Source organism: Pholcus phalangioides, unplaced genomic scaffold (genome assembly GCF_987345545.1).
Source record: "Pholcus phalangioides strain wild (caught in Gottingen) unplaced genomic scaffold, Ppha-v1.0 ptg000042l_1, whole genome shotgun sequence".
In the NCBI taxonomy this organism is placed as follows: domain Eukaryota; kingdom Metazoa; phylum Arthropoda; class Arachnida; order Araneae; family Pholcidae; genus Pholcus; species Pholcus phalangioides.
Window position 1 is genome coordinate 36241972 of NW_028301628.1, and position 15919 is coordinate 36257890.

Sequence of the window (15919 nt, forward strand, 5' to 3'; positions counted from 1 at the left end):
GACTAAAGCAAACCACAGCACATTAACAAATCCCTGAAGTGCCCCCCGGGGTACATTTACAGATCACTCAAGCAGCCTGTAGCACAGTTCCACATCATTTATGGGCCGCGACACTCTTCCCAAACCAATAAAGTGGTCCCAGGATACGTTTCCGAACCAATGAAGTGGATATACAGTAGATATTTCCTCTCCACTTGTTAATACAAGATTTATTGTATTAACAAGACCGGGGACTCGAGCCCCGATCTCTCTCGCTTGCAGGACGAGTGCTCTACCATCTAAGCTATGGAAGCAGATGGAATATACTAGTAAACCCGCATTACGGGGACATTCCTGTATTTTTATTTTTTTTAGATATTTGTCCCGTTTTTTCAACGATGCTTACTTAAATGTGTAATGTTTGCTAAAATCGTCTGTAAACAGCGTTTCGTAATTATTATGACAATTATGGCTATAAATACAAATATCCATCTTACATAAGTGTCGGGTTCAACGTTCTTTTTCTCATTTTTTCAGTGATTTTAACTGCAATAGGTGATTTTATCGCCTTATGACAATATTTTTGATGGCAATTGGTGACGTCCCGTATTTTACCGTATTTAAAATCCCAGTTCCCCTTACATTTCTCAATAAAATATGATCATCTACTCATTTGAATGTTTTTCGTCGAGTAATTTTTTTACTGCCGCCCCTATTTTGCAGTAATTAGCCAACTTACCGTAAATTGCATCTTTTGACTTCAATTAGGGATGTCCCGTATTTAGGAAGGCTTGCAATTTCCAGCATTTTCCTTGATGATGTATGGTAAACCTAAATGTGAAGGTAAAATTTTTATGTGAACTCAATATGGATATTATTAATATCTCAATTACAACAAATGGATAATTTTTCATTCAGTTAGAATCGAATTTTCAAGTCTGCTGCGGACCATAGGTTGAGAAACACCGGAATACATGATGAATTAATGTTATTGTTCGTTTTAGGTACAGAGATCCATACAATTCACTTGATCAAAGTGAATACTCTACTCCCAAGAATTTTTACGAACAGGATGGCAACAGCTGGTGAATTTCTTAGTGTCACAATAGCCCCGTTCACATGTGCAATAAAACATATCGGGAAGTTCCCGGTAACGAGGATTTTCGCTACTAACCATTCACATGACGTTTAGTTTACGCCGGTAATCCCCCCCCCCTTCTTTCCGGAAGTCGTCACTGGTTACGTGAGTTTAACGGAAGTGGTTGATTCAAGATGGCTGACGAAGGAGCTTACAGTAGTTTTTGCTGCGCAAAGGATTATGGGAGAGAAGATCGGTGTGGACCACCAATCTACCCCAAGAAAGATGGGCTGGCTTTTTTTTTTTTATGAGCGTCTCTCCCACCTTGCCGGTAATTATCACCAAAGCAACCCCCAATCTTGCACATGTGAACGAGGCTTAAATGACATCAGGTAGTGCACCCCGGTTAACACTAAATCTACCTTGTCTTTGTTCTATAACCCAGTCTTAAATTTTTTGCTAATAGCATACGTTTTTGTCCTATTTCTCGAATTTATTTACCGAGTGTTGTTTAGAATTATTAGTCAAATATACAAGGGATGGCCTTTTAGTCACATATAGCCATGTATAAACTAAAGAAAAGAAGAAATGAAATCAGAAATCTCGAGAGAAATGTGCTGATTTAACCAATAGCGCACGTACTTGTTAGTTCCACGTTGGATAAAAATTTCCCGTTTTTTATACTAAATTGGGAATGTTCATAGTAATGTTTATGCACATTCCCAATAATATAAAAAAGGGAAATTTTTATATACTATTGGGTAATGCAAATAATATATGTGAGTAATTCAAAAATGTGAATGCCCAGCACTGTGGACGGAGGCTTTGTTTCTTCGTTTCCAGTCATAGTGGAGGCGCTGTATATATATATTTTGTATACTTATGCATTTAGACCATTCTCAAATTTCTCCCACATCAACATGCCAACTTCTTCTTACTTGCCCACAAGTCTTTTCCACACTTTTGAAATCCCAGGCTGCGGTCTCCGGCCCTTATATGCCACTGAGAGCACGTGCAATTTTTTACCCTAGTCATTGAGTCAGCTATCTATTTTAGTCAAATGTCTTGTACGTTGCATCGACTTGATGGCTGTCGTCATGGGGACAACGACGTGAGTGATTCGATACTTGTGAGCAAGGGGAGCCACCACTATAAATCTCTTCTAACTTCTCCGACACAACTCTGCCTCTTTTGAAGAAACGAAAGTAAGGTGCTTTGCATCACAGTCCGGTGTTGTGATCGGTTCTATCTATATCGTGGACGATGTCGTCCATGAGTTCAGCTGCAGCTGAACGTCATCAAGAACACGCACGTAATACATTAAATACATATTTTGTTGTTATTATTCGTCTGGCGCACGTGCCGTTCCGGATGTACATAAATATTCTGATATCGACCTTGAAAATAACAAGTCACCGCTGAAATATTTCTACAGCAGCGGCAACTACGCCATATACGACAGACAATGGCGTAAGCGTTTTTTCTAATTTTGTATTTATTTATTTTAAATACGTAGCTGTCACTTGAATAATCATATTTCCAGCTTTAAAAAAAAATAATGATTTTTCTAAAAAACATTTACCTTTTAACATTCTACCGGCAAGAATAAATATTTGAATTGATTTTCTAAACTTTTCTTGTTATTTCCTCTTCTAACCCTTTAGAGAAACCATAAAATTCATGAAAAAAAGAATTCTTGTACGTTTCCTGGACTTGACCATTAGAAACATAAAAATTTAAAACAGAAAACAATTAAATTTCATTCTCTTCCTTTAAGGTATCCGACTACGTTGAAAACGTCATTTTGGAAGAAAATATGGATTTTCATTTTTTATAAAAGCCCTATTTGTTGTGATTCCAAAACGGGCCTTGTTTTGTTTATATGATACTTAGAATCAAAGTTACGTTCACTTTAGTGTTGCGTTTTTACATAGAAGTAATACGCGAATAAAGACTTTAAAACGTGTTTTACGAAGAACGCTATTTTTGACATTTTACTTGACTTTGTGACATGATTTGTGAAAATTGATGCATTGCATCTTTACGGAATTTTAATGTGATATTTTGCCATATATTGTTGAGGTTATGAACCAAAATCTAAGGTCTATCACATATATTTTTTGAAGTACAGTGTTTTATAGACAAAATATAGGATGAAATTTCAGAAAATTCACACGTACTTAAACATATTTTGGTGTAACTTATGAACATATCATGCAATCCTTTAAATTTTGGTCCATAACCTGCAACATTACAAGCTAAATGCACTGTGGAAATCACAAAGCATTCCATTAAGAAATTTTTTTGCAATCGTGTTTCGAATATCACATGAATTTTTGCCTAAAATTTGACATAAAAACGACTTTTTCATAGAAAATATAATAGATATAGACCAAAATTTGTCACTGTTTTCACCATTTCGAGACACTTTCTATCAAAAATGCATTTGATAGTTGAATGTTTTGTCCATAGAGAACGTTGCAAAAATCACTGGGAATATCCAAGGATGATGTCACTTTCCGTTATCCATACGATACTGTAAGACCAGACGTGATCCAGGCTCTGTCCCAAGGATGATGAATACTGATCGGGCGCTCTACTTAACTCAGTGGTCATACGAAAGTTTTCAACAACTCACCGATGTGAAGATGACTTCAGGAAAGAGAGAAAATTCAACTTTCCTTGCGGGGAACCGAACCCACGTCGTCATTTTATTTCTCTCCTGAATTCATCAACATCAGCCAGTTGTTGAAAACCTTCGTATGGGTAACGGAGAGTGAGATTATCCTTGGATAAGTCGCCATCTGATGGCAATGTCAGTAATTGTGATCTTTGGCCTGAGTTAAATCCGACCGTCCATGTACGGTGGTTCTGTTCAGCGCCCACGAGATCTAAGGGAAGATGGGAGATTCGTTGCGTTTGTGGTCCAGTGAGCTCACCCGGCAAGTGAGAGCACGAGGGTTCGATTCCCCGGAAGGGCGGTTGAATTTTCTATCTTTCCTGAGTTCATCTTCGCATCAGTAAGTTGTTGAAAACCTTCGTCATTGGAAATTTGCAAATCAGAGTCCTATAAAATTCAGGGTGTACAGGATTAACAGCTCATTTCTGAATTTTCCGGTCACTGGCGCTTACGCGAGATTTTCATTGTGATTTCGACCATTAGTGGGTGAAGCACTACTGGTGAAGATGTTTTACCTCAACCGCAAATCACCGGCTGAAGCTTTACGAACGTTTCCGGCACAGAATAGATTGAGGAATGGTTCGTGGTCCAGAACTCAGTGATTATTTGTTTCCGTGTAGCGCCCTTTATTGACAAAATATTGAACTATTTTCTTCTGTACCAAAAATATTTAAAAAAAATACCCCTTCGTGAGAATAACTTCTTCGCAGACCGCATTCAAGATAAATCGTTAAACTTCAGATCATCCAACCATTGGATCCCTTGCCATTATCTATCATACAGTCACTGAAAAATATGCTCTTAAAATATTATCAATATTCATTACACTATTTTTGCCAACTGCATCTACCCAATTTTAAGGCCTGTTCATGTCAGAAACAGTTGCGGGCCATTCAAACACACCCTCACACAGTGACGAAATCGACGTAAATCGAAATAATGCTTCTGGAACATTTCCTCTCTCGAACAACACCGAACTCTCACACAACAATGAGGCTTTTGTGAGTCGCCACGAAATTTGGTTGCAGGTCCCGTTCCTCCCACGCTTCGGAATCGAATGAATTGTCCGAGAAAAGCTTTTTCATTCCAGTCACACACACACACACACACTCTCTCTCTCTCAATGAGTCCTTATATAATTCCATGTCCTCAATGACTCACCAGAGAATACAACTGTGAATGGCTAAAAGGGCATCAAAAGCCTCGATCTCTTTTATCCCCTACCCAAAGCGGGGAACTTGGACCCCCGGGTGACCTTTCACAATAAAAAAAAAATTTCCGAAATATCCCAGGGGTTCCAACAGAACAATACAAGAGACCTGATGAGGTAGAAAAACAGACAGACCGACCCTGTGGGGAGAGACTAGGACCCGGATTAATCTTGAATCCTGGACGTTATTTGAGGATAAACACTCTGACCATGGGAGGGAAATGAAATTTTAGTCATTGTGGAAATTTTTTACATGAGAATGATTCACGTGCACCTGTTTGTGAAGTTCTGTGATGACGAATTGTATGGCTTTACGGAAAATTCACTGCCGGGAAGATTCATCGATAGGAAAATTAACAGACATCAAAACCATCGCTGTGAAAATTCAGTTTAATGTTGAAAATTCAATTTCATTACTCAGTTGAAAATTCTCGTTACCAGAGAGTGAGTTACCGAGTAATTCAGAAAGTAAATGAATAAGCGAGTGAGTAATTGAGCAGGTGAATGAGTATGTGAGCGTCCAAGTGACCGCGAGTGAGTGACAGAGCGAGTGGATGTGTGAGTTACCGTGTGTACGAGTGGTCATGGAGTGATGAAGTGAGTGGTGGGTGAGCGAGCGATTGAGTGAGCCATGCTGAATGATTGACCGAATGAATGAGCAATTAAGCGAGTCACTGACCAAGTGAGTGAGTGACAGTATGTATGGGTGAGTTGCCATGTGACTGATTAACCGTATGGGTGACTCACTCATTTTCTCACCTGCTCATTCATTAGCTCATTTTCTCAATCACTAACTCCCTGATTCACTTCATTAATCACTCACTGGCTCATCACTTTGTCGGGGAATTGTGGTCGGTGAATTTTCCTAACGGTAAATTTTCCTTTCGGTGAATTGCGTGGCTGGGAATTTTTTTAGTGGTGAGTTGTTGGTGAATTTTTCACAGTGGTAAATTTTACTTTCGGTGAATTACGTGGCGATGAATTTTACTTTCGGTGAATTGCATTGCGGTGAATTTTACTTTCGGTGAATTGCATTGCGGTGAATTTTACTTTCGGTGAATTGCATGGCGGTGAATTTTTCCAGTGGTAAATTTTACTTTCGGTGATTTCGGCAAAGCGGTGGATCAGTTTACTTCCGAGGAATTGCTTTCGATGAATTTTCCCAGCAACAAATTTTCCTTTCGGTGAATTGCATGGCGGTGAACTTTACTTTCGGTGAATTGCGCGGTGTTTAATTATTAGCGATGAATATTCCGCACACGCACGTGTTACATGACAAGCCACGTGACTCGTAGGTCCGTTCGGATGATTCATCATGAAACAATGTTGGTTCATGTACAGAAACAAAACAACAAAAAAAAACTAGATGGCTATTCAGAAGAGGTTTAATAACAATTTTTTCCAGCTGACACCTTCTTTCATGAAAACCGGATATTTTCTACCTAAAATGAAATAAAAAGACCACTGAATGGACATGTTCTCTCTCTGTTGTAGTGTTTTGTTTCCTCAGCACCGTTTCATTACTGATGCGAACCCGGAAGAATTGGCTGGTTTTTTTTTGTGTCTTCTTTTGGCAAAATACCAACTCTGGAGGAAGTTGATGGAGAATTTCCTGCTCGTTATTGTGTCTCACATCACGTATTACAGTATTAATATCGAACGAACTCAGCTGCGCAGTTTCACGTTTACTCCAGTGTGGTAATCGCCAATATTGTTTGGACGTTTAGGAAACGTATTCAATACTTTGACCATCACAGGCGTATTTACAGGAAGGGTCAAATGGCTGCAGCCAATGCCTGCAAGTTCGGTGGGTCAAGAAAATCAGACCAGAACTGGAGGATGGTGGGGGAAATTTGAATAGTCCCAAGGTGACAAAACCGGCGCTGTCGTGGTCGAGTGGTCATAGTGACGGACTCGCATCGATTATTCAATCATTACACTTCTCTCATAATTAGAAAAACTGATGACAGATCGCAGCACTGCATACATAACAAGCACTGCACAGAAACAAACTTCATTCAAGTTCAAAACACGTACACACACGTTCCAGCACCAACATTTACCAATTCGTTAGAAGCTCCGCAGAGGAATGTGGTCGAGGTGCATGTGTGATTTAGTAGTAGTAATAGTAGGTGACAAAACCACATAAATTCGTTTCTGATGTGAGCAACGCATTATAATAATATTCCCAAATGTAATGCAAGCATAAAAAATAATTACACTAGCAGTACGAAAATATTGTTTTCATGAATACAACGAATACTGTAGTGATTCCACGATTAATTCAAAAAGGGTGATGGTTTCACGCAGGGCCACCACTAGTGGGGGGGGGGGGAGGTTCAAGTGGGTCAGAAGTCCGAGGTGCCAGACCAGAGGGGGAAGAGCGCAAATTTCACCCTCTAATTCCCTCCTTCAACATTACAAGGGAACGCCGAAATGCGTGGTCGTCCCAGCTGGTCAAGAATCTAGTTGCGTCCCTGGTTTCATGTGTAAGACAATCATATTATTTTTTTGAGTTATACAATCATTATATTTTCATGTGTGTGTGAATAACCATAAAAAATGTTTTCATGTTCGATGCAAATCTGGAACGTATATTTTCATGAGTAATACAGCCATTACAAAGATTTCATGAGCGATACAAACATAACAATGATTTCAGAAGCGATACGGACATATTATTTTCACGAGCAATGCAAACACAATATTTTCACGAGTAATGCAAAAACAACAGTGGCTTCACTATTAATACAAACATATAATACGTTATTATGTTATAATATTAAATACAATCTCTCCCTCTCCATAGTAATTGTACCAGTTTTTCATCAACATCAACACTTGACGGTCATTACTATTCAAATGGTATCAATGTAACAATTATTTTTTGAACGCCAATTAATGCCGTTTTAATATGCGAATGAACACCAGAACTCTGTCATCGGACTTATTCCGTTGCAGAGACCTCTTCCGGCCTAGCGGCGTGGCAAACTTTCGAACAACTGTTTTAATGCAGTATCATCTTCGAATGATATTCGTATTGTCTGGAGTAAATTTTAAACTGTTATCGAAAAATGGAAAGCCACTGTCCCTATCAAAATTACCTCTTCAAAATGTCTCCTGGATCAACCGAGATATTATCCATCTGAAAAAAGGAAAATTCACCGAGATTTTTTTATTTTCTCGTTTGGAAAATCATGATTATGTCAGAATAGTGTCACGTAAGGAAATGTTAAGTCAGAAGATGTTATTATGTATTAAAGCAGTATTTTCACATAATATATATACTATACCGACATAATCATCATTTTCCAAACAAGAAAGAAATTGTTTTGCTGACAAAAAATATATGTATATTAATGTAACAGTTGATTCTTAGGTTTTACAAAATGACAATTTCTTGACGAAATCCTTAGTTTGGGCTTCGCCGTTTCATACAATGCTATGCTAAAAAGCAAACTTTACAGAATACAATGAAACTTCTCTAAAAGAGACGTTATTACAGTTTTTGAAAATATACTGGCCCTTCGGAAAGGGGATGCTTATCAGAATTGAGCGAATGCATAAGAAATATGTTCCAGATCGGCAAAAAAATGGTAGCCCACTTTATGTAGAGGTTGCTCTTCACAGAAATTTGATTGCAATTGAATATATAGAGACTGATGTGTTGATTTTTCCTACTTTCAATGGCAATGTTACAATTTATTTCACTTTTATGTGAGTTTCACTTTTCATTGTTTTTTTTTCCTTTCCCACAGAGTATCCTTTGGAAGTTCGAAAGGCTCCATGGTCGAAACCTTGGTTTACGACCATCAGGAAGACCTCTTCACTGACCAATCAAATTTACCGTTTGTATCGCCTCCTCTCGTCAATGGGTGAGTTATAATTATCAGAAATAAATTTATTTATATTCGTTCAAATACTAATTGAAAAATTCAAGAAATCATAATAATATATTTTCCAATATTCAAGAGACTACTCATTGATTCGCAAAGCAATATGTCTCCTCCGCACATGGGTATTTTCCCACCAAAATGCAATTGTCAAAATCTTGCTTGGCTTATCAAGAAATAGGAGACACGAGTACATTTGGGTCATTCTGCTGGTAATTATAGAAACTTCACAAACAGCTCATAAGTAAAAATTGATTTTTAGGAGTTACTTAGAAGCATCAACGTTGAAAAGAGCTCCCAATATGAAATGCCTTTACTTGAAACATAAAAGAATCTCACGTTGCTTGAGAGCAACACTGCTAAATAAAGTATTAAATGCAACAATTTTTGAGCTGGAGATTACCTACTCTACTTGTTTTTCCTGATTTTTACTGTGATTTTTATGCAGCCATTTTTAAAGTTAATGAGACTCTCCATTGACATCCCTTGTTTTTTTTTTGTATTTTATCGTGATTTTTTTCAGTCAATACCAAGATTTTCCGCTCAATGGCTCGGAAAACTTTCCGGCAGTTATTTTTTCAACAAACATGCCTTCTTTTTACAATTCCAATTTTCGAAATTTATTTTGATGGCCGTGACTCACTGATATGAGTTGACGAGTCCATTTTGGTCCAGATTTCCACGGTCCCGGAGAGAGTTTGTACAGGGAAGCGGAATCCAATTTTGTACCCTGTACACGTCATCATTTAGTCGTTGATCCGAATCACGATGTTTGGAGAGGGACGAATCGGGGAGGAATAGTTTCTATAATGATGTCCTGCGGTTTTATACGAGAGGAAATTTATTATTTCCATTTTGTCACCCGACCCGTAAGAGAGTGTCAGGTGTTTGATCAGGGAAGCCTCTCGCTCTAAATATCTTGTTTTTATTTCCCCTGCGGCTACAGAACCTAAAGCACGTCGGCGTTTGCAATAAAAAATCATTGAAAACTTTGATTCTGACCATTTGTTTCGCATGAGCTCGTTGTAATCATTATGATCAAATCATTGCAGTTATGTAAACACATATAAATTAAAATTATTTCATTAGTCAAAGCATCCGCTGTAGCGTTCCCTAGCGGTGAGCGAACCTAAATTGGTATCAATCATAGACATGAGATTACGTTTAGTGAGTGATAGCTATAGTATATATCGTTAGTATTATAATTAATAATTTAAATACTTATAACTTGAATATTTGTAGTATATTATTATTAGTTGATATTAATATGCATTATTAATATATATATATATATATATTATTATTATTGGTAATTTATTTATAACTATAGTATCAATTAACAATGGCTCTTCGTTCAACGGAAGCGCATGCAATGACCTTTTTCTCATATTCGCACTAGTATGACGCCAATATTACATTTTACATCATCATAACAAAAATACGGCATCAAAAATTTTCATGCGATGTTACATTTTTCATCGGCGCAGTATCGCCACCAATTCCTTCAAAACCGGAACCAATTCGTCTCTCAAGTTTCTTGGTACCATTATTTGTCAATTTACCTGTTGTGACCCCCCCAGAATCTGTATCCGTAATAGCAAGAATTCTAATTTTCGTTTTTTTTTTCTGATTATTTTGAATTTTCAAGTACCTCTTATTCGATTCAGCTGCTCACCAAGCTTCTTTTGCTGTGGTTTTCAATCTTTTGTGCTTCAATGAAATACTTGCGTATCCCCCTTCCCCATAGCCCTACAAAAGCGAAATGCAGCTTTCCGACGTACACTTCGTATGTGACTATCATAACATCTCGAAATTCTTATGCAACGTTGGTACACGCCTGAAATACGTCTTTCCCAACAAAAAAGCGTATGTGACTTGTGGGTCTCACGAAACACGATTGTCACTTATCTGATTCCTCCCCCCTCTTCTAACATCCGTATCTGGCTTGTGAACACCCCAACCCGGAAATGCCAATACACAAAGACTAATTCCGCATAGACTTTCTTGAGCCGTCAGGTAACGTGCTCTAATCATTATCGGAACATTATAATTGCGTTATATTGAAACATTACAGTTTCATTCTTGGAGCATTAAAACAATATTGGAACATAGCAATGGAGAGCCATCTGGCTCAGCTGGGGGCTATTGTCGACATGAGTTACTGCTCAAAGCCAGGGCTGTATAGCAAGGACGGTTTCATTTCTTTGATGTTGTGTTTGGCACCTTGGCTCTGTGGGCGAGGTCTCGGAGCTACGGCGGTGCTACTTTTTACTCTCAGACGACATCAGCTTACAAAACGTACTGTATTGAAGAAGGTTATTTTGAATTTTAGTGGCTTATTTTACTGTTTTAAGTGAGTAATCGTTCATGATAATGTCACTGGTATGTGATGTCACTATATATGTGTATATATATATATATTTGTGATTCTAGTGTAGATCACACAGTGATAAACAAATATGAATTCTCGAGTTCAGAATTAAAAGTTTGAATAGGGACAAAGCGAAGAAATGGAAAAAAATCAATCTAAGAAGTAGTTGTGGTAATACTGTCTTTTGATAATTAAGCATTCAAAATAACGATAATTAAGCATTCAAAATAACGATAATTAAGCATTCAAAATAACGATAATTAAGCATTCAAAATAACGATAATTAAGCATTCAAAATAACGATAATTAAGCATTCAAAATAACGATAATTAAGCATTCAAAATAACGATAATTAAGCATTCAAAATAACGATAATTAAGCATTCAAAATAACGATAATTAAGCATTCAAAATAACGATAATTAAGCATTCAAAATAACGATAATTAAGCATTCAAAATAACGATAATAATAGCTTCAAACATTTTATATTAACATTTTCTTTTATATTTGCTTCCCATGTTTTTGTTGCAGTTATATTGGTAATAACGAAGCCCAGGGTTTTTAAAAGCTACACCTAATTCAAATGAAAGCAAAAAAAGATAATTAAAAATTATTTCAAAGTTCCGACGAATAGAAATTATCTGTTTCGAGTTGGCTTTCAGTCAACACAATAATCAGTTGGTACCGACTCCAGCACGCACCTCAAGGGACAATCCTTGTTATACGGCCCCGGTTCAAAGCGACAATACCCCCCCCCCCACCCCATGACGACGTGATGCCACTTTCCGCTATTCATGCTAAGTATTGATAGCTGGATACGATGCAGAGATGAATTTTCTTGAAAGAAATTCCATAGTCTTCTGCGTAGAATCGAACCACCAAAGACAATATTTCAATCTTATAATACCTCACGACATACACGAAACGTATTTATAGAAATACTTCGACGTTTTCGGACCACGACAAAGAAGTTCGTTCTTGTTTAGTGGCTAAAATGCGAAACGCAAACATGCCTTGTCGTATGTTATGTATAACAGCCGCCTACGTATATTCGTGAGAGAGATTACAGTTAAGTACACATGAAGCAGTTGATATTCTTTTCTCTCTCTCTCTCTCTGACAGTGTCATGTTATTTGAAGTGGCCGTTCTCTGAATAAATAAGAGGGTGAATGCACTCCACTTAGAGAAATGTTTGCTCAATGAATTACGCCACTTCTTTGTTTTACCCAATTTGCCTGAAGAAATCGTAAAAGCCTGTGAGACCACGATCCAGTTTTACCTTGAATCTGACCCGTGTTTATTACTGATAATCAATTCCCGCAGGTCAAAATTATTTATTTTGCATCAGTTGCTGACCGTAACCGTTTCTTTGTCTACGCAGGGTCGTTTTTAATATTGCCAATTAATACTTTTTTATTATTATTATTATTATATTGTTATTTCAATTACTTCCTCTTTCCGGTTTTTTCTATCGGCGTTTCCGTGTCATCTTCCGGATCATATATCCTCTGACAATCTGACTGTAGAGTCTTCCCCGCTTAATCAGATATTAGCGATTTCAGCACACAATATCCAACTATAACAGTATCATACAACTGCACTACACTTCGGCTAGTACATATGCTAAAATTGTAACGATACAGAGCGCACAATATCCGATTATGTGGGAACAATTCAATTCCCATTTTACAACGTTCGTATAGTTAGTATATTGAAAACCGATTAAGGATCAATATCAATATAGCTTCTCAGATGAACCAATCACACATCAGACGCAGCACGATTAGGTATGGAGTTGAATTCCTTAAATCAGTTTTTAAATTACTTTTAACTCTAAACAAATTTTCAGACGTAACGAGTTTTCTCGTTTGGGGGGGACGGTGTAGGCACTTTTCCTTAGTTTTTCCTAATAGCTGAATGGAAACGGAGGGAGAACAGGCACTATAAATATCCCAGGAACCCAAAGACCATATACCGCCGACAATAGCACAATAGGGTTTTGATTGTAATTGGGTGTTTTAAGGGGTGGTGGGAGGAAAAAAAAATATATCGTGATTGATTTGGGCCGTGCAAATCCAACATCTATTTTTAAAAATCTCAAATCCCTCGCCGACCCTCTTCGACAGTAAAACACCCTCACCTTGAATAGGAGGTACGTGCAATCGGGATTTGTATTCAAGCCCTCCGTAGAGCTTTTATTAAAAAGTAAGGTCTTATAATGAATGCTGAATATTGGGCTGATGCGGGAGGGGGGATGGCGCGGGCAGCTGTTGAGCTGAGTCATCCGATGCCATCTGCTGAATATAGAATGTAAAGCAGCGAGATTAGTTTAATCCTTAGATCATAAATTCTGATTAAAATACACGGTGATTGGGATGGTCTTTTTCCCCTTTGGTGAATAATTGGCTCGATACGTGCAGTGACTGTATGGAATCATACGCATTGGGTCGCATCTAGTAACATGCAGTCAGTCATTATCAAGATAATTGTACCAGCAAAAAAGTGGGGATAAAAGAGTTCATCTAAACATGAGTTATGACATAGGAGGGTGCATGTTTCTTATTGATCTTAAACGCATTGAAGAGTGTCATGTTGAGAGATTTTATTTTTCCATTTTATGCTCGGTTGATTCGTTATTCGTTATTAATAGTGCTTTGGGGGTTCCATACTCAGTCATCGAGAGATTGTGACCTTTGGTATCGATGGCTACACAACGATTTCAGTATTTTAAATCATGTGGGTCGCGACCCAAAATTGGGTTGCAGGAGACTTCTGAGATGGGTCGTTCAATTCCACTGAAAACCAGGGGCTCTTGAACTATATGTCACGACCCAAACTGGATTCGCAGGGAGCTTTTGAGACGGGTCATGCAAATCCACTCGCAGCCAGTGATCCTTGTGGGATAAGGGCGGCAAAACTATAAATGAGCCCCTGTAAAGAGTCGCCATACGACGCATATTTTATGGGTCATTCCTATATTTTTGGCTGTTTTGTTTTGTTTTTTTTAAATAAAATGTTCCGTTTAATCCCATATTTTCCACAAGGCTTATTTGAGTTTTTTAAGTCAAGAATTAAGATTATTTTCACGAATTAGAGTCATAATCACCATAATATAATTAAAATCATGGGGAATTATGGTCAAATATATTTATCTCATACATATTCATCTAACATACGCTTTTATGGCGAATTACATTTTGACTTGCGATACCCATCATTTTCCGCGATTTTCAATTTTTCAGCAATTTCAGCTATAGTTGGCAATTTAACTTTCCTTTGACAATGTTTTCGCTGCAATTGGCAATTTTATTTGCCTTTTGAGAGCTTTTTTTGGCTGTTAACTGTCAACTTCACTCATGGCTCCCACAAGGGCGAGGGCTGACAGCGCTCTAGCCCTGGGGTCCGGGGACTACTTGTATTTTCATCATTTTTTACTTTTTCACTCTATAAATTAACTATAAAAATGCCCGTGAAAAGTGTGACAGTAGGATCCGTAACAGATCTCAGCCTAGGGGCCCTGCTCCAAGTTGTGGGGGGCCATGACTTCACTTGACTCGACAAGATTTTTGGCGATATCCGTATTTTTATGGAGGAAATATGGTCAGCCTAGGTATTTTTGTCGTGTTGTGTATGCACTGTGTGTGATACTTTTCTATCGGAACTTTAGCGGATCGAGTGGAATCCATCGACTGGCCGCATTTGGCCTGCGGGCCTGAGTATGGGAACCTCTGGTTTAAAATATACTGAACAGGAACAACCCGAACGAAAAACGTGACTGTAACACTTCCGTCATTCTGTTTGCGGATATTTGTGAGCCGTTTTCCGTGAATGGGGGAAAATTATTCACTAAAATTTTTATTTAAGATGACTTTCGTGACCGTTGTGACGTCTTCTGACAACAGAAAGTCACCAAAATAAAAAATAAAAGCACCCGCCGGGGCGTGGCCCGTCACGAACCCAGGGCGCGTGCACGCTCGTGCCTTTACTACACGAGTTTTATTTTTAGAGGAACGTCACGCACCTGTCGGAACAGTTAGAATATAAATAAAGTGTTACACTTAACTTCCTGTAGTTACCAGATAAGTCGGGATCGATATTTCTTGGCGGTGTTGGTCAAGTTTTGTGGTTTTTTTTTCAATTTGGGTCAGGGTAATTGAAATCGGGTCTGTGCGGGAAATTGGTTGAAAACACCAGAAAAACAAAACGGGACGTTTTCGTAAAAAGAAAGAATATTGGGATGACCGAGGTTATGGGAAAAATTAGGGTTATGCGGTTACCTAATTCGCATGATTCGTCCAAGGAATAAAATTGAGTGGAAAGTAAAAAAAAAATGCAAAAATTTTTATAGCGCCATCTTTCAGTAGCATTTCATACTAACAACAAGGTAGTTTTCGAGATGAATTCTGTGGCCTGTCTCATAAATCTGCGGCCAGAATTAGTTTTACAACACCAAGTGTTTTCCTGATGATAATTTTTCAAAGAGCGTCGGCCCATTTCAGGGCACCATAAAATTGTCTCGCCCCCCCCCCTTCTTCCAAAAATCTGTCTTGTCGTCGTCGTCCCTTCACTCAATAGAAAACCCATAGGGTCCTATACTAAACCGAAATATTCCAATGCTTCCCTGGATCCTTCCAGCGATACTGCCCACTTTGCGAAACACTGGTATAGGTGAACGGTGTCCAACCTTAAAGAACAGTGTTCTCTAGG

General features: G+C 38.1%; 1 protein-coding gene across 1 annotated transcript in view; it reads left to right on the forward strand.

The window, feature by feature from the left end:
* Positions 1-15919, forward strand: part of LOC149064951 (uncharacterized) — a 190426-nt gene that overhangs the window by 77095 nt on the left and 97412 nt on the right. Inside the window, exon 2 of the mRNA XM_089254598.1 lies at positions 8706-8822. Coding sequence (XP_089110724.1) covers positions 8706-8822 — 117 coding nt within the window. The remainder of the gene's footprint in view (positions 1-8705; positions 8823-15919) is intronic.